Source organism: Chrysemys picta, chromosome 13, assembly GCF_011386835.1.
Source record: "Chrysemys picta bellii isolate R12L10 chromosome 13, ASM1138683v2, whole genome shotgun sequence".
NCBI lineage: Eukaryota > Metazoa > Chordata > Testudines > Emydidae > Chrysemys > Chrysemys picta.
Genome location: NC_088803.1, coordinates 35,868,265 through 35,887,131, shown reverse-complemented (window position 1 = coordinate 35,887,131; position 18,867 = coordinate 35,868,265). Strand labels below are relative to the sequence as shown.

Sequence of the window (18,867 nt, the reverse complement as noted above, 5' to 3'; positions counted from 1 at the left end):
GAGAGCCCCCCAGTGATGGGGGTATTCTGTAACAGCATGGCAGCCCCACGCCAGTGGGTCGGTGCCAGGCTCCACCCACTGGTGTAAAAGGGGCTGTATTATGCTGCACAATCAGGGCTTCCACCCTCCAGCACACGAGGTCTGTCCCAATTCTTTCAACCATGTAAATCAAATGACTCCGTGAGCTCTGCAGGATCAGAATATCTGGCCTGAATTTAAACCCAACAGAGAGGAAGTAATTCCCCATTACCTTACACCTGGGTCACACTGGTGGCGCTGGCTTAACTTCAGTGAAGTTACACAGCCACAGCATAGTCAGACAAAGGCGATTTTCTTTTCACTTCCTTCTATAATTTTCATGGATTCATTAACACACTACAAGCAACAGGCTACTTGTGATCAACTCAAACTTGTCAACTGTCTGAAATGGACTACTCTCATTACCACTTCAAAAGTTATTTTTCTTCCCTTGGTATCCTGCTGTTAATTGAACTGTCTGGTTAGACTGACCTCACACTTGGTAAGGCAACTCCCATCCTTTCATGTATTTATACCTGCTCCTGTATTTTCCACTCCATGCATCTGATGAAGTGGGTTCTAGCCCATGAAAGCTGATGCCCAAATAAATGTGTTAGTCTCTAAGGTGCCACAACAATTTCATTGTTTAAACATGAAAACATTACTCAGAGATACTACAGTCAGTGCTTTCCACTAGGGGGTTAGGATTCCAATATTTCTCATGGCCTAAAAGGGAATGTCTCATAAACCATACATTTTTAAAGGCTCCTCCATTGTTTTGTAGGCAGTATGAAATATAAAATAGAGAACTCCTTCTGAAATGGCATGTGTTCAGAGACAGGATGCTGCAAGGATCAGAAATTATTATTTCCTAAAGAAACATTCCCGCCCCCCACACACTGTGTAAATTGTCAGTAATAAGTGAGTTGCCTTATAAGTGTGACCACATTGCAGCAGATAACTCAACTCTAAAAAGTTAAGACTTTCTTTCATAGCTTCAATTATGACACAGGTCAGCCCTCTGTTTCTGTCTTCATACACTATAAGAAGCATGTCTAGCTGTCTTTCTCAGGGAAAGGAGATAAGTTTCCTATAAGACTGAGAATGCTGCTACTTCATCACTTCATTGGAAGTGTGGAAGATTTCAGAGGGTCCACCTAGCCTCCCAGTTTCCATGAAACAGAAATGTTCTGTGTAATAATTGGACATCCCACCTGTTTATAGGCATAGTTTGATTTCTATATTTGAGGGGGCAGCTCCAGTCAGGCCAATGGGGCTATGTGTTGGGGAGGCAAATTCCACGCCTGCCCGAGGCTTGCAGGTTTTTTTGGGGGGGGGCAACACCCCGCCTGCTCCCACCAAACTACGCCCATGGTTCTGTGTAATAATCTAGCTCATTTTTAAGGCATCCCAGCATTCAGATTTTATAAGCTCTATCTAGTTTAGTGGCCAGCTGAATATTTGTCAGCTCAGCAGGATGCAGAATTGCTTTGTTTAGGTTGTAGTATTTAACCCAAACTCTCTCATTTTAAATGTTGACAGTACACAGTGGACATTATTAGTCAACTGCATGCCTGACTTGCTACAAGAGAATAGTACCTTGGAACATGTCCAATTAGGCAGCATGAATCCGGTTTCTTCCCTGGGAACCTTCACTTCACCTATCTGTCTTAAGGTTTTCTATACAACCCATCACCATACTGTCTTGAAGTAATGACACAGCTCTGTTTAGGCATCTCTATTTAGCTATGCAACATTCTTTGCTATCTGAGCCCTACGCCAGCTCTTCCACAAGCTCTGCTGACACATTTCTAGCTCTGGTCCATAGCCCCCTCCCCATCAACTACCCTAGTACTTTCTGCAGCAAAGCTTTCTAGCAGCATGGTGTACCAGCTAGTTTTCTGTAACAGTGTTCTTCATTGGTACTGCAAGTTCCTTCTGTTCTATTATTTTTGGCCATGTTAACAATATTATCAAAAGTTCTTCAGTGAAATCTGCACAAGAGACCTCTCCCACCCCCACCTTATTAGGCAAGCTCCTAGTATCCCACCACAACGTATCCTCAAACTTACTGGATTCAAATCCACTCTTGACCACATTACAAAATTACATCTATTAAGCAACTGAAATTTTCCAGTTCCTTGAGTAGTTGCTTGGGATGGGTTTCCCTGTAATTATACATCTGGATATATAGCTTTCAGAGATATGTTCTCTCAATGCCACATTTGTCAAAACTTTAAAGAGAAGACATGGCAAATGACAAGGTGTCCTTGCTGGACAGGCTTGCTAATTTCCTCACATATTACACAATCACTCTTCTGCACCTTCACTAGTCACCACCTGCTGAGCTCTTCTGAGCCGAGCAAATCACCTTTGCTTCCTGCAACCTAATCATCCCAGCAGTAGTTAGCAAAAACAAGAAGGCCTACAAGCACCACACATTATAGCCTCTGGCCACTGGCAATCTTCTGTTCCAGGGCTGAGTGTCCTCACACAGCATTTAAAAAATAAATGGCTGGCAGGAAGTTATGTAACAGTCCCTGCAGGGGCGCTGGAACCATTTGTATTGTAAACCCTGTCTATAATGGAATCCACTTCAAGGTAGGGAGTGATGCAGCACCCCCTCCCCCCCCGAGTTCCAGCACCTATGAGTCCCTGTTTCCCTCCTGAATGACGTGTAACATCATTTGGTTCACAGGGAGCAAAACCCCGGTATAACAGAGCTTGAGCAGAGGATAAGGCATGGAGGGACCAGGCTCAAATCTGAATTTCTTTGCTCCTTGTTAAACTATCAGATGTTTATTTGTAAGTTCCACACCCAAGCCAAATTCTGATCCATTTGCTCATGGCACTGTATGCTGGGCGCGTACTGAAACAGATAACTCTCCTCCTTTCAGACATTTTCAAATACCTATTTTTGAAAATTTCTCTTGAAAATTATTTCAAAAGTACTTATTGGTAACAGCACAACTACCGTGCTGCAAAAAGATTAAATACGTGAGTTTTTTCGTATAACAAAGATTAAAGAGCGCCATTATAAAGGCTCTGGTAAGCACCTCTTTTTTAGACCCAACAGTACTTTAAGGTAACCATATTCTTATAAAAAGAAGAACAGGAGGACTTGTGGCACCTTAGAGACTAACAAATTTATTAGAGCATAAGCTTTCATGGACTACAGCCCACTTCTTTGGATGCATATGTAACACAACTTTAAAGGAAATCATCTGGATTTCACACACAGTGATAGTCACCTTAATCCCCACTATAAACTAGGTCATTTAGAATGTTACACAAAGGAAAATTCTACCATTGTAATTCTATTCGATCTGAAATGAGAGGAGTACAACTCTTGCTAGCCACATGCCCAATTAATTAAATATATGTGAAACGAGCCATCAATCTATTTGTTAAAAGCATGTATAACTCCAAATTACTGGGAGCAGAGATTCTGTTCCCTCCTTCAGGAAAAAGAAAACTCCAGAGCTTCACCTGCAGACTGAAAGGTACTGAGAATTAATGGGCTGTCGTTAAGAGATCTTCCAGGTAGTCCTCCCCTCGTGGAGGATTATAGAAAATACACTCCGAGTTTCCAAAGCAAGCACTTTTGGAGAATGGGCCTAGAACCTCTTGGAAAGAATTTGCATACTGATGTATGGCTTGAAATATTGGCGCAATCTTATCTTGTTAAAGATCGGTTTGTTAAAGGCCTTAAGCTAAGATGGTCTCTGTCCTCATTATGTCTGTAGCAGTAAGAAACCAAGCACTAAAAAGAAAACCCTGCCAGAGCTAATGTAGTCACATGAATCTCCTTTTCTCCTGCTGTAATTGTGTTCTGCGGGCTGCGAGAGAGGCAAAAATGGATTTGGTTTAAATTTCTGGTTCTCAAAACTCCTCCCCAAATGCTTCCCTTCTTTGTTAAGAACAAGAACGCTAAAAATAATCCAAAATCCCAACATGTTTCTAGCACATACAGCCCTATGGGCCCTTCGTGCTCTCAAACCTGTTTGCTAGTCACTTGTGCTTCTGATGGATAATTGCAGATACCTGAGGGGATTCTAAAGGAGTTCAATTAACTGAGCTGAGAAAAAAAAGCACACAACAAACATTTATCACCCTTTCCAGAGCAGTATGGGGAGGGCTATCCCATGCCTGGCAGAGCCCTCTAGAACATTCTGACTTCTTATTTGAGAAAAAATGGTTATAACAGGAATTTTATAGCAGCTTAAACAAATATGTGGGGGTTGCAGGAGAGGATTTATTTTCCTATACCAAGCTTATAGTTTTTTTAATTAATGGAGATATCCTATCTCCTAGAACTGGAAGGAACCTTGAAAGGTCATTGAATCCAGCCCCCTGCCTTCACTAGCAGGACCAAGTACTGATTTTGCCCTAGAACCCTAAATGGCCCCCTTAAGGATTGAACTCACAACCCTGGGTTTAGCAGGCCAATGCTCAAACCACTGAGCTATCCCTCCCCCCATTGTGTGTTATTTACCTTTGCAAGTGCAACACACCACAGCACAATGGCATTTACCGAAGTGCAATATTTTCATTGGAAGAGGCTTCTATTTCTCTACCAATGCCTGGCCATGGCTGCGTGGCTATGCAGTAATACTGCACTGATGTCCCAAAGGATTGCACAGCCTTTTTGAGAGGCCAAACTGCATCAATGTAAAGGAAAGAATCCTGCCCTGCAGGGAAAGCAGATTCTCAGACTGCATTGCCAAGGGACAGGGCTTAATCTCTAATCCTCCGAGTCTGGAGTGAAGGTAGAACTCAGAGTGGCAGGACTGTGGGAGTATGGCAGGATATTTCCCTGGAGGGAGGTCCTCCCAGAGGAGATAAGCTACACCACAGCTTTGGAGTGACAGGATTTCTGCCTCAGAGACAGCTCCTAATTATCATTTCTGCCCTGGATGCAGGGCTGTGTAATGTTTCCACTGTTATCCTTGTTGATATATCAAAGGAAAGTTTGGTTTTCCCTTAAAATAGTTACTTTTCTCATCACACAGTTTTAATTGACATTTATTTTAGAGAGCCTTTGGTCTACACGGGCACATAGATAGTTCAGTGATGGGTTCATTAGGAATGCCAGGAATGAATGGACAGACAAGCCACAGTTGGTAGTTAATACTTGATCCCAAGTCAGACTTCAGTAGCACATATAATCAGAACATAAGCGGAGTTTAGTTACACGCCGTGAACTTGTGAAGTCAGTTACTGCTCTTGCAGCCACGTGCACAGAATCTGCTGTAACAAGGCTCCCTTCTTACTGCAGAAGAGTTTTCCCAAAAAGATTCCCTCGGAAGGCCCCTGGATAAAAAGTGATCATCTCCACACATTGCCTCAACCATGCAAAAACAAAATCAGAATTTCAAGCAACTCGGATCCCCAAAATTTTGGCCTGTGTTTTCTATGCTTCAAGATTTGTACTGTCACAAAACTGCAAGGCCCAAATCCAGCATATCATGGTATCGCTGTTCTGCAGGCCCGGAAAGCTTTCTAAATATATCACCCGAAGACGATAACTCAGAAGTTTTAAACTTTTGGTGTCTAAGAGTATAACATGTATTTAATTATTTACTAGAGATTATCTTGCTAGATATATCCCTTCCATCCCTTGACACAATCATTTCCTCCACCCCCCCCCCATGAGTTTGTGGGAGAAGAGAGACAACAGAAATGTAACACATTATAAACATCAACACTTGTAATCTTATTTACCATAACCACCCCAGAGAGTTTTCTTTTAAAGGCAAGTCTGTAATGAGTGATGGGTATCCTCTTCAGTTCAGACTCATGAGCACGCTAAAAGAAGTGTATAAACAGCAAAACTACTTGCAAACCTTTCAGGGAAAGAACTGCTCTGTTCTGACTCTTAGAGTAACTGAATTCCCTGCCAATGCACCTACAGCATGTATAAGTCAGACAAATGTATCATCGATCATGCAAAAAGAAATAGGTTTAGGGGGAATGGAGCATTCCAGAAGTGATTATCCAACTGGCCCCTGCTGACTTACTTTCCTTCAGATCCATAGCTGTTCATACTGTCTTCAATGGATTCATGGCTGGCTTGACGGACCGTCCGGCTTGGCATTTCGACAGCCAGACCAGTTTCTGTGCTCCGCTGGATAGCACCTTTGAGTCTCCGCCCATCCCCGTCTAAAAACAAGAGAGACAGCACAGGCAGTTAGCTATTGTTCTGAGCACGTATGGTAACATTGCAGAACAACAATCAAAAGGGAAGGCCTTTCAGGGAATTACTCCTGGAATCCAGAAACCACCCTGCACTTCCTTCTTTTCATATTTTATCGCACTCAAGCCTGTAGCTCTCACCTTTGTTCGTAATGGGCCTGATGTTCAAACAAGCTTGATACCCAGTTGGGCATTCAAAATGCAAATGTAATTGCTAGCCTACTTTGAGCATGCAAATCAGAGAATGGAATGTGTGCATGCGCACACACAGATGTACACACACACAGCCAAACGGTGTGTGGACTTGCCCAATTAGTATGCACACTGTACAATTATGAGCAGAGATTAGGTACTAAATTGTGGATCTAATGTGTTTGAAAATCTGCCCCACTGTTTCAAGTTGTGAGGAATGCTGAGGAATCAGAGTGCCAGGACAGTAACAGAAGTATCAGAGGGGAGAGAAGGGGCTGTACAGGACTAGGAACACTCTGAATGAAAGAGCAATTGAGGCACAAGCAATAAGGGACCATAAAGGCATCTCCAAAATGGTTTCCCAATGCAGGCCACTCAGAGGGGCTTTAAACAGCAGAAAAGCCCACAGCAAGGGCTACTACGTTCACACACGCCCTCAGCTCGAGTCGGGTGGGAATCCGAATTTGGTGTCACAGATTAGCTTTTCCTCTTGGGGTTAATCTTCAAAGACTCTGAAATTAACAGCTGCTATTTGCATCCTTCTCTTTAGCAGTCTGCGTTTCTCAGAATGAATTATGTTATATAAGGACTATATAATGAATACCATTAACATTAATTGCTTTTGCTGCTGTTAGGTAGCTAACAAGTTTCAGCCTACATACAATGCTTATCCTGAAATATCGATGTCTGCTGCAAGTTCTCTGAATGAGTTGTAATGTGGGAATCTTTTTAAAGGTGCCCACCCATAAACCTGTATAAGAATGTTCTGGATGTTAACACTCAGGTGGTAGATGTGACCCACCGGACCGCTTTGGTATTCCTATTGAATATTGAACGATGGCAGAGTCCAATGTCCTCTACCAGCTCTGGGCCCCATTTTCCTAGGTGCAACCAAAATGCTTGCAAGTATTCAAAACAGTCAACTTACCCTGAGAGAACTGAACATTGTTAAGTGGCATCACTTCCAGAAGCACCCCAACTTTATGAAGAGTGCTTCTGTATGTGAAATGAACCGGTTCAAGACAACATCAGCCCTGGAAGTACCAGTTTTAGGGTACTGAGAGTTCTCAAAACATGGAAGAGGATGGGGCCCTCACAGCCACTTCAGAAGCTCTGAGAGCTCAGTCTGTACACATGGAAAGTATTGTGTTATTCTTTCTTATGTGTATAGCAAGCTGCTTGGCCTGGGAATGGTTTTCTCCAGTTCTCTGTGTGAATGGGCATTTCCCAGAAATTGCTGGCCTATTAGCAGGGCCCTGCCCTACGCTTCGTTTGAAATTAACACTGGTAGGTGAACAATAGGGCAGAGCATCTTCCATTAACTTAGCTAAAAAGGCCCCTTTCTCTGCAATACCCTGAGGTTTCCAACTGAGTAAACATTTAGGCCCAAAGGCATTCTGTACCAGCTGCTGCCCACACGTACAGTACCGTATGCAGGCATCAGACAGTTTGCATGTTTTGGTTAACATTAAATACAGTTTGTATTGTTTGTGTGCCCAGAGCAATGGGAGAGGCACATCATATGAATCAGAAAGTCAAACAAACAAACAAACATAAAAACCACTTCTATCCAAGTCAAAAGCGTTAAACAAAACAAATATTCAGACTTCAGTGAAGGAAAAGCCCAATGAGATGGCCTAATCTAGTTCCAGCTACTGCAGGACTATTCCCAATGGTGTATTTTCTACTGTTTTGTCCAGCCTTGTTCTAAATGTCCACAGCCTAGAACACCCCTCCTTCACTGTAATGTTATCTGTCCCGACAGTCTAATTTCCTCCTTACTGTCATTTTGCTCCCCCTAGTTATACCCTTTCTACCATCCTCAACAATTCCCCTCCCCATCCTTGTTATGCACACACCCTCAAAATACTCACATCCTTCCTCTGTTGTTTAGTTGCATATTCAGTTCTTTCCTCTTAAAATCAACCTGAGTCAATAATAATAAACCAGCACTGAAAAATGTTTAAGTGCCTAACCATGAAACATCTGCGCTCAAGATCATTTGATTTTTCCACGGTAACTGGAGATGGCCATGGAATGAAATTCTCAAATTACCATATACCTGCGGTTAACAACAAACTAATAGAGGCTTGTGGTGTGGGCAGGCATTTAGCATCCCAAGGCACCTGCCTGGCACAGTGCACTGCCTTGTCTGACAGATTTTTCAGGCCCAACACAAAGGTTTGCCATACAGCAAGAGAGAGCAAAATACAGGGAATGCAGGACACACTCCAGCACTGTATTGGAGATGGTCTCTCACGTCCAGCTGGCGCTGGATACGTTCTGCTGCAGCAGAACACACAGCTGCATATCTGCTGGCGTCCTGAGGTGCCTGCTGCATCTCCTTGGCTGTCCAGTTAAATGTGTGATTCAGGAGCAGGGGAAGAGATGAGGAGAACAACGGCAGTTTGCAGAGGACTGTGAGTGTCTGCAGTTCCTGAATCCAGGCCCGCGGACCATTGCTGCATCCACACCACCACCACCACCTGGGAGCCCTGAGGCCTTATGCTCCACTAAAGGTACCGCCCACAGGGACTTAACTAGAGGAGCTTCAGTGTCCCTGATTGGGCCAGGTGCATTATTTAAACCAGAAAGACACAAGAAGTTGTCTGTGCAGCAAGGTGGATGCTGGCTTGCTGCTGCTACAGACCCTGCCATCTGCTACCTGACTCCCTACTGCGTCCCCGGTTCCTGACTTCGACCCTGACCCTGCTCCCGATTCCTGCCCTTAGACTTGTTCCTGTCCCTGAGCCCTGTTGCCTTGGCTTCCAACTGCTCCGACCCCAAGCTACGGCTCTTTGGCTTCTGACTCCGCACTGACCCTTGGCTTCGGCTCGTTTCCTGTCTGACCCCAGCTCCAACTTTTGGCTCTGACACCTGGCTCTTCACTTCAGATATGCCCATTGCATCTGGCTCCTGAATAAAACGCTGACCACCCAACCAGACCACCCACATCCTGGTCACCGATACCCCTCTTCCACAGACCAGACAATTTGCACAACCCCTCCCACCATCCCCGGGTCCCAGCAGGAGTAGGAATGGATCAATTGGACCAATCTCTGTCCCATGGGGTGCTGGAATCTCAAGAGCGAGTTACTAGGGTGATCAGATGTCCCGATTTTATAGGGACAGTCCCGGTATTTGGGGCTTTTTCTTATATAGGCACCTATTACCCCCCACGCCATCCTGATTTTTCACATTTGCTATCTGGTCACCCTACGGGTTACCCACCTCCAGGCAGATCACCAGGAACTGTGGGCCCAGGTGACACAGCTGGCAGCCAAGAACCTGTCGCTACAGACAGGAGCGGACAAGCTCCTTGCTCAGAATGCTGTGCCTCAGGCGCGGCATTCAGCATCGCACCCTGAACTGATCTGACTTCTGTTCCTGCTTTGCCTGTGAGCGTACTTCTCCATGGGCCTCATCATCAGTCTGTTGTCACGGGAAACGTTAGACAGGGCGTGCAATGGAGTGCAACAGCCCGATACTAACTGACTGGGATGCCTTCCTACAGGTGTTCTCCATGATATTTGATGCCTGTTCAAGAGAACTTGCCCTGTGAAAAAACAATAGAAATGTAGGGCTGGAAGGGACCTCAAGAGGTCATCTAATCCAGCCCTCTGTGCCGAGGAAGGATTAACCATGCATTCCATCCTTGACCAACCCTGATCAGTGTTTATCTAACCCATTTTGAAAAATCGCCAAGGCTGGGCCTTCTACAACCTCCTCAGGTAAATTGTTCTAGTGCTTAACTAACCATATAAGTTAGAAAGTTTCTCCTAATATCCAACCGAAATCTCCCTTGCTACATACTAAGCCAATTACTTTTTGTCTTCCCTTGTGTACAGGAGGAACAACTGATCACGGTCCTCTTTATAAGAAGTGTCACAGAAGCATCATGGAGAAACAGCACATTCTGCGTGAGAAGGTGGAAGAGAAATAATAATAATAAAAAATATTTAGCACTTATGTTTCATCTTTACATGTTCAAAACTCTTCTCAGTCACCCAGCAGCGACTCCCACTGACCAATAAAGGAACAGCACGGATGGGGTCTGAAAGGACTCTCAGACAGTCCTCCCTGAGCCCAAGTACTGTATCCAAAAGGTAGGAGTGATAAAAGCTCCTTTGGAAGACCTGTAAAATGAAGAGTGTAATGGTACCACTTGGATGGGGATGTTGCCTGGCAAAATAATTTGTCTTAATTTGTTAGTGCTCTCTGGAATGAGTACAGTGAGCTTTTGATCTTTCCTGCCATGTCTGTGGAAGATTTACTCTCTGCACCTTTTCCAATTAAGCAATAAAGTTGTCAGTGCAACGCGGTGCTAAAAAACAGATTCTGGTTTGGCAAGATGAACTGTGTTGCCTGGGCACAGCATTCCTCCTCATCAGCTGGTAAATATCTTGTGCACAGAGCACTGTATCTGCCAGACAGTCCAGCAGTGGACTAGAGGGAGTGAAAGTGGCCGCCTGGATAAAGCAGCGCACAGATCATCGGACACTTCTAAGCATTCTCTCTCTTCAATGTATTTGCAGCAGTCAGCTCCAATAAAAGCCAGCTCTTCTCAAGAATGGTGTAACAAGATTGGCAGTGCTGACTACCTTTAGGAATTGCTTTTGTCTCAATATTGGCAAGAAAAATGGTGGCGCTTCTCTCACTTTCTCCTCCATCTCCCCTGCCACCTAGGGTTACCATATTTAACAAATAAAAAAAAAGAGGACCCTCCTGGCCCCGCCCATTTCCCACCCCCAGCCCCGCCCCAACCCCGCCCTAACTCTGCCCCTCCTCTCTCCCACTCCCAGCCACGCGAAAAGAGCTGCCCGAGCACTACAGGCTTCATGGTTTGCCGGGCAGCCCCCAGACTCTGCGCCCCCGGGCGGCGCTTCCCCAGCGCAGCTGGAGCCCGGGAGGGGAAGCGCCCAGCCGGGGGCGCAGGGTCTGGAGGCTGCCCGGCAAACCGTGAAGCTGGTAGCGCTTGGGCTTCGGGCAGCCCCTATGCCTCCGGACCCTGCGCCCCCGGCCGGGCACTTCCCCTCCCGGGCTCCGGCAGCGCAGGGTCCGGAGGCACGGGGGCTGCCCAAAGCCCGTAGCGCTCGGCTCTTAAACAGAGCCGAAGAGTCAGGGGAGGAGGAGAGCCGCCGCGGCCGGAGGCTCTGCTCCTCCCCTGACTCTTCGGCTCTGTTTAAAAGCTGAGCTGCCCGAGCGCTACCGGCTTCAGGCAGCCCCCATGCCTCCGGACCCTACGCCGCCGGACGGGGGTTTGATTGCCGAAAAGCCGGACATGTCCAGGAAAAACCGGACGTATGGTAACCCTACTGCCACCCCCCACTGGCCCAGCAAGCAGGCCCTGTCTTGCATGGCTCACATTATCTTGTGTCAGTGCAAAGCTCCTGTCTCGATGCAACTGACAGGTTTCTCTGTGTACAGAGGACACAACGTCCTAAAAATCCACTGAGAATTGTACAGCAACTCATGCAAGGACAGAATTATGCTATTATTGCTATTGGGCACAATTACACTCCAAGAGATGATGGCTTCTCCATTTATTCCGCTGATCTTCCTGAGACTTTCAGTCCTCCTGTTTTCTTTTTATCCCCGTCACCTCTTCTCTTCTTACTTCTCCTCCCCTCCCACAGTTACCATCCTTCTCTCTTCCAGTTTCTCACTTTAAAAACTATCCCCTATATTCATCACTCAATTTCTCTCATGCTTGGTCCATTTGGCTTGAACTCTCCTGGCACAGGAGGAAACTAACGCAGTGTGGGTAGACGTGTCTGAGTGGTGCCTTCCATGCCTTTTAAATTAATTGACATCGATTCAAGGTTGGGAGTAGAAATCGACTGAATTTAAAACTGAATAGCTTTGCTTCTAAGTTAATCTATTGCTTCAAAGCAGTGTGTGTGTTAATATGCACAGTTACGCACAGGCAGAACCAAACCACTACCCCACTGCACAATCGAGCCCCCTGTGGAACACATTAATTAGCCTTTTATCTCTCGAGATCAGTGTTCACATTTTGGCTTTGGTTGCAAGTGAAAATCAGCTTTAGCCTTGCTCCTAAGTCCCATTTGTTCCCACTGCAAAATTACTTGACAAACAAACGTTTTACATACTCTGACTAAGAGAGGTCCGAGGCTTGGAGAGGGTGCTCCAGGTCGAGACTGAGGTGCACCAGCACAGCTGAATCAAACAGCTTGTCTCCACTTACTGGGGGATCGACGCATGGCGATCGATCCACCGGGGGTCGATTTAGCGGGTCTTCACCCGCTAAAACGAGTGCCAATCGCTCTCCCATCAACTCTGGTACTCCACCGTAACGAGAAGCGTAAAGATAAGTTGACGGGAGAGTTTCTCCCATCGACCCAGTGCAGTGTAGACACGGCAATCAGTTGACCTAAGGTACGTCGACTCCAGCTACGTTATTCACGTAGTTGGAGTTGTGTAACTTCAGTCTACTTAGCCCCATAGTGTAGACCTGCCCTATGACAGGAGAAGGTGTTGCAGGTCAGCACTCAGGGACATCAAGAGAACAAGACTGGGCTGGCAGGTCAAGACTAAGGTGCATTGGCAGAACTGCAGGCAGGAGTTTGCACAGAACCTGCCTGCACTATTCATAACTCAAACAAGGCGCAGTAAATCTCCCTTTATTTCCACAGGCACTAAAGTCATTCAAATTTTTGTTTTTAAAGAAACAAAAATATTGATGAATTTTTGCTCACTTCTGCATTTAGCTGGTTTGCTTTGAGTTAGTAAGAGAGTCAGGGATTTGGGGCAGCCTTGTGGGTGAAAATAGGCAAGGAGGGAGCATTCTTCAGCCAGTGAACATCTCACAAAGGAACCAAATCCTGGGGCAGACAGCGGGTAGAAGTGAAGGCTCCTTGGGCACTACCGTTGGCCTTTAGTGACTAGACTGACAAGTGCACAATGGAGCAGATACTGCGAATCTCAGCTCAGAAGCGAACAAGTGATTAAGCTGAACTGCTGGCCACCTCTCGCTACTCTGCCAAATAAAAGTCTTATTTTCAAAGGCTTCACTGAGAAGAGAACTTGAATGCCAGCTTCTCCGTTTATAAACGCTGTTGTTTAAATGGCTTTCTTTTCTGCTTATTCAGATGCTGAGCTGAATCCCCAGCAGACCATTTGCCAGGAGGCATTTCATTATGAATCCATTCTAAGATTAACAAAACAATCCCTTTGTTCAAATCCAAAAGCGGGGGGGGGGAAATCTCTACAGAGTGGCATGAATAGCCAACACTTGTGACAGCCTGCCATCCACACGGAATGCACAAGTCAATTTGTCTGTACGAGGCATACCAAACAGTCCTTTTTAGAGAATCTGGAATATTTATTTGTGTTTGCAGCAAGTAATGTTCTGTTTGGAAGTGAATGCTGCTGCTTAACAAAAATATTGTTGTTTCTGATTGCAGTTAAACTAGCTGGCTCCCCCGCCCCCATCTCCCCACAATTGGGAGAGCCGACACTAATGACAAGCATTTCACATATCTACATCCTAATGGACTGTGAATTACATCACCTGAAGAGAGGGGGCATTTTGCACTGTGCCCAGAAGCAAGTGGGACAAGATTGATCATCATCTCCGCCTACTTAATCCCCTGGAAGCAACAGAAAATGGCAGGGGATATACAGGAGCACTACTCATCAGCTAGTTCACTTCAGTGTCCTGGTTTCAGCCTCAAACCCCCATCTAAGGACACACTTTCTTTTAAACTTGAAATGAAATCTTGGCATAGGACAGAAGAAATATTTTGAGTCATTCTTTAAATCTCCTTAAATTAAATGTATCGGCACTGCAGAGAACAGTCTGTATAATATTTCTTGTGGGGGCTAAAACTAATTAAAGAAGCAATTTTCAAATTGCAAACCTTAAATTGAACATAAATCACTCTGTTAGACCATAGCTAGGTTTGCAGTTATCAGTAAGTGTTGAAGGAGGGATTCCACCCCATGTTCTACTCATTACAGGCTGCCTACAGGAACTGCAAACAGCCTGTGGGGAAATTCCCCGGCAGTCTCTACATTGGTCCCCTGCAGAAGACAGACTGAAGCTGGATTGGAGTACAGAGGGCTACAGCCATTCAAGCCATCCGCAGCGCTAGGGAGGCTACCTACCCTAACTTAGGGTAGTCCTCCTGCAGGGCTGTCTTGGCTTCCCCAACAGCCTGAAACAGGGATGGCTTAAGTCATCTCTGCCCCCTCCTAGAGATGCAGCTCAGGAAGAGACCCAAACTCTCTAATTTCACAGAGCTCAGAACATTCCCCCCCCTAAAAAAATAAAACAAAACAAAAAATTGTGCAGATAACTTTAAGTCACTGGTGGAAGGTGCCAGCTGGCTGAGGGCCCTGGAGACTGAAGTTCTTTTGTTATCTACTGAACGTGAGCAGCATAAAGAGCAATGTCCTCATTCTGGCTCACAGAAGCAGGGCTGCTGCTGCTCATTGTGCAGGCAGGCAAGTCACTGGGGGTTTGTAGAACAACCTCTCTATTTTAGTCTCACTGAAGCTAAACCAAACTCAACCTTCTTTTCCCCCTTCCTCCCCTATAGGCAGTGGGAAGTGGGACACTGGTCTATCAATCTCTTCTACTGAACCTGCCTTAGAGCCCCACCTCTACTCTGCTGAGGTACCCACTCTAAAATGGGAGCAGCTGGCCTTTTATAACTTCACTCCAGAAGCAGGTATGTTCTGGGAGAAGCAATAGCTCTAGCTCTTCCTCAGACACTATATAAGTAGGAAGACCACAAGCACCAGCTTTTAGGGGAAATGTCTAGGTATGCGGTGTTCCAAACACGGGCCCTTTTTCCCCCACTAGCATTATTAGCGCAGGAGGAGTTTTCCTCTCTGAGGAGATGTGAGCTGCAGTTTGTTATTAAATCAAGCTGTAACCACACTATACAGGCCTCTACCCTATCACCCTTCCTAATGCATCTTGCCTTCCTAGCTTTGAAGGAACTACTTTAGGGGGATGAGAGGAGTGGATTCTCTGTAGCCATGTAATACTTGATCTTATTGCTGAAAATGTTAATGAGGGTGCCAGTTGTAGGTATCATCTGCGATAAGGAAAACCATCTGCTGCAAACTAGGTTAAGACAAACTCACTTCAAACACTCCACTAATGAATCATTGGAGAATAATTTCTGACTAGGGTTGGATTTGAACCAGTGATCTAAAGGGGAAATACTGTAGTACAGGGGTCAGCAACCTTTCAGAAGTGGTGTGCCGAGTCTTCATTTATTCACTCTAATTTAAGATTTTGCGTGCCAGTAATACATTTTAACATTTTTTAGAAGGTCTCTTTCTATAAGTCTATAATATATAACTAAACTATTGCTGTATGTAAAGTAAATAAGGTTATTAAAATGTTTAGGAAACTTCATTTAAAATTAAATTAAAATGCAGAGCACCCCGGACTGGTGGCCAGGACCCGGGCAGTGCGAGTGCCACTGAAAATCAGCTTGTGTGCCGCCTTTGGCACTTGTGCCATAGGTTGCCTACCCCTGCTGTAGTATAACACAGTGAGACAAATATGAGCAGGTGGGAAATCAAACACCCATTTTACTACAGAGGGTGTTAAAGGCACTCTTCTTTCTGGTTTGTGAAGGAGAGGATGACCACTGAACATGAAACCAAAAAACCACTTAGGATTATTTAAGACACACTTTCTATTCCTTAGATGGTCAACACCAATGGAGTTGGGATTTCTGAGCAATGGAGCCCACCAGCAGGCTATTCCTACTGGACTGCAAATTAGGCTTGGGATCAATAAACCATCTAGCTATTTTTTTTTCTATTATAAAACCTGAAAAAGGAACTTGACCATTTTTGAGGCTTTTTGAGTAAATAACTCCTGTGACATCATAAGCCTTTTTAAAAAGCTACTTGGAAAATTTTCCAGTAACCTTTCTAGATGGAAAATGCCTTTTCAACCAGATTGATCTTTTTGTGTGTGTGCGCAAAATACTTCATTGGGATTGGAATTTTTCCATTTTTCAGTGAAAATTTTCAAAATGAAAACTTTAGAAATTTTACAAAAATTCATTTTGGCAGGAAAAGCCACTCTCTGACTCTTACTTTCTTTCACAGGAAAAAGGTAGGGAAAGTTTAAAGAAGTGGGTGTCCCCCAAAATGAATTTTTTTTTCATAAGTTTTCAAAAGACTTTTTAAAAAACCCTCGTTTGAGAGTTTATCACAAAATTTAAAAAACTGACAAATTCTTGAACAAAATGACAAATTTTATTTCTAAATATTTAACGGAAATTATTTATTAATCAGATTTATGCTCGTCAGAATTCTTTCCAACTTTCCATGTAACTTGTTTGTGACAGCACCAAACAGCTTAGTATGGAGGCTGGTGCTGATTTTTTTTAAATGGAACAAAATAATTGATTTTTGTCCCAAAGCTGCCACCCCTTGTAGAGAAGAGTCTTGATTCAATAAATTTACCATGTAGAGAAGGAACAGCACTGCTATAATTACAGTGCTGAACAGTATAGAGAGGTACAAATGTGTGTGTTTTGTTTTTAAATTAGTTCAGTGATCCCTTTGGGACAGAGGGGAAAAATTAAATACTTCACAGCTGCCACAGAAGCCCTGCAAGGCCAGTAGCTTCTTCAGTTTAAGTGATGGTCCAAATGTCTTAATTCATATAAAACAGTAAATTGCACCTTTCCAGAACCTTGGGTGTTGTTGCCACATAATAAAATGAACAAGCCAAGTAATGCACAAAACTGCACAGAGCAGCCTCTTCACAAACTACACCTCAGCCACAGATCCCAAATCTTAGTGCACAAGCCCAACTCTCAGCACAGCCTTCTCCAAAGCCTGAGGAATGAAGTAGGATTTGCAGTGTGCCCTAAAGACCAGCAGATTTGAACAATTTTGTATTGTGTGTGTGAGCACACATGCACCTGGAGGAGTGGAATTAATTCAGGGCCACTCAGAGAGAACACACTGCAGGCAGCCCCCTCAATTTTAAAATAAGGTGCTGCGGCGCTTCTGTTGATCTCAGCTGCAGCAAGGTGGTACGGGGAGAGATGCATCTCTCATACAGTCAGGCCTCAGGCCATTTGAACACCACCTTAACTCTGCTCTGAAACTGACAGCCAGCCAATGCAAGATCATGGCGTACCTGACCCTTGGGGAATGCACAGCAGCAGTCTAATTGCGAGGTGACAATGGATCGGTTCACAGTAGCATGACCTGAATCTGAATGAAATAGTCATAATCTCTTGGCCAGAAATAAGCAGAGACAAAAAAAAAAAAAAAACTGTCCTGGTCAACATGGTTTTAGGATTAGCTAACACACACATCTTGGAAAAGAGACGACTAAGGGGGGGGGGGGAGATGATAGAGGGCAAATCACTTCCTGTCTCTGTGGTGGTTTCCTCTCGCACCCTTTGTGTGTCTTGTCTCTTTTCAGAGTAAGCTCCTATAGCACAATGGGGCGCTGATCTCATTCAGAGCCTATACAAAAAATAATTACCCCCAAATTTATAAGCCATTGTGTTGTAATACTTATTTCCCATAACAAGGGGAAAATGCCTAACCTGATACTAATACATGAAGATGTATGGATTCAAACCTGCAGCCATATTGCCCAATCCAACAATCTGAAAGTTCTTAGTTTGTGAAGTCCCTGGAATCATGAAATAAACTGAAATGCAGACAGGCAGCTACTTTACATTCCAGCTCCTTCCTTGGGCTCTCTTGCTGTCACTCCAAGACCCCTCCAGTCCCCCATTTCAGGATAAGGACTTTCTGGACCCAGGATCACCAATGCTAAGAGGTAAAAGCGATCCATGTCATTGGGTTAAATGTCCTCTTCCCTGCCAAAAATGACACATTATAAACGTTTGCTCCGGAGCCCTACCTAATTACAGGAGAGTTGAAGAACCAGAGCGCTCTATCCTACTTCCCCCATCTATCTTACACTATATTTAACTGTGAGGATGTTGTCTCAGCCCAGGATCTGAAATATGAATGAACCAGAGCTGCAGTAAACCTCCAGAGACAGAAGAGAAGAAAGAAAAGGTGTGACAATTCCAGAGAGTTAGGTGATTATAAAGTGTCATTCTAAACAAGTGTCACTCACACCAACTATACCTTTCTCCAGAAGAAAGAGGCAATAGTGTCCAAAACAGACAAATGACAGAAATTGCTTTTTAAGTGGATTTTGAGATCACGTAGTTTATGAAAGAGAGAACAGAGGAAATAAAAGATACTGAACATGTAACTGCCTCACTTGAGTTCCTAGGGAGAGCTGGGGATGCTTAGCTACAAATAAGGCAAAGCTAGGTTTGGGGAAAAGCAATTAATTTGTCCAAACTTGTAACATCACCATCTTCGCTTCCTTCCCTTAGACCAAGTGAGGCGCAGGACCCGCTCTTAAAAGGAACGTGCTTACCGTTTGTCAAGTTCATCTCGTCTATATGTAGCGCCACTGCC

At 44.6% G+C, this 18,867-nt stretch overlaps 1 protein-coding gene across 2 annotated transcripts in view; it reads right to left on the bottom strand.

The window, feature by feature from the left end:
• The window catches only part of RIMS4 (regulating synaptic membrane exocytosis 4), a 76,405-nt gene that overhangs the window by 20,224 nt on the left and 37,314 nt on the right, over window positions 1–18,867 (bottom strand). For both annotated transcript variants that reach the window (XR_006176389.2, XM_005295293.4), the window contains exon 2: window positions 6,039–6,180. Coding sequence is in view for 1 of the 2 variants with exons in the window: in XM_005295293.4 (XP_005295350.1) it covers window positions 6,039–6,180 (142 nt within the window). In the remaining variant the exon portion in view is untranslated. The remainder of the gene's footprint in view (window positions 1–6,038; window positions 6,181–18,867) is intronic.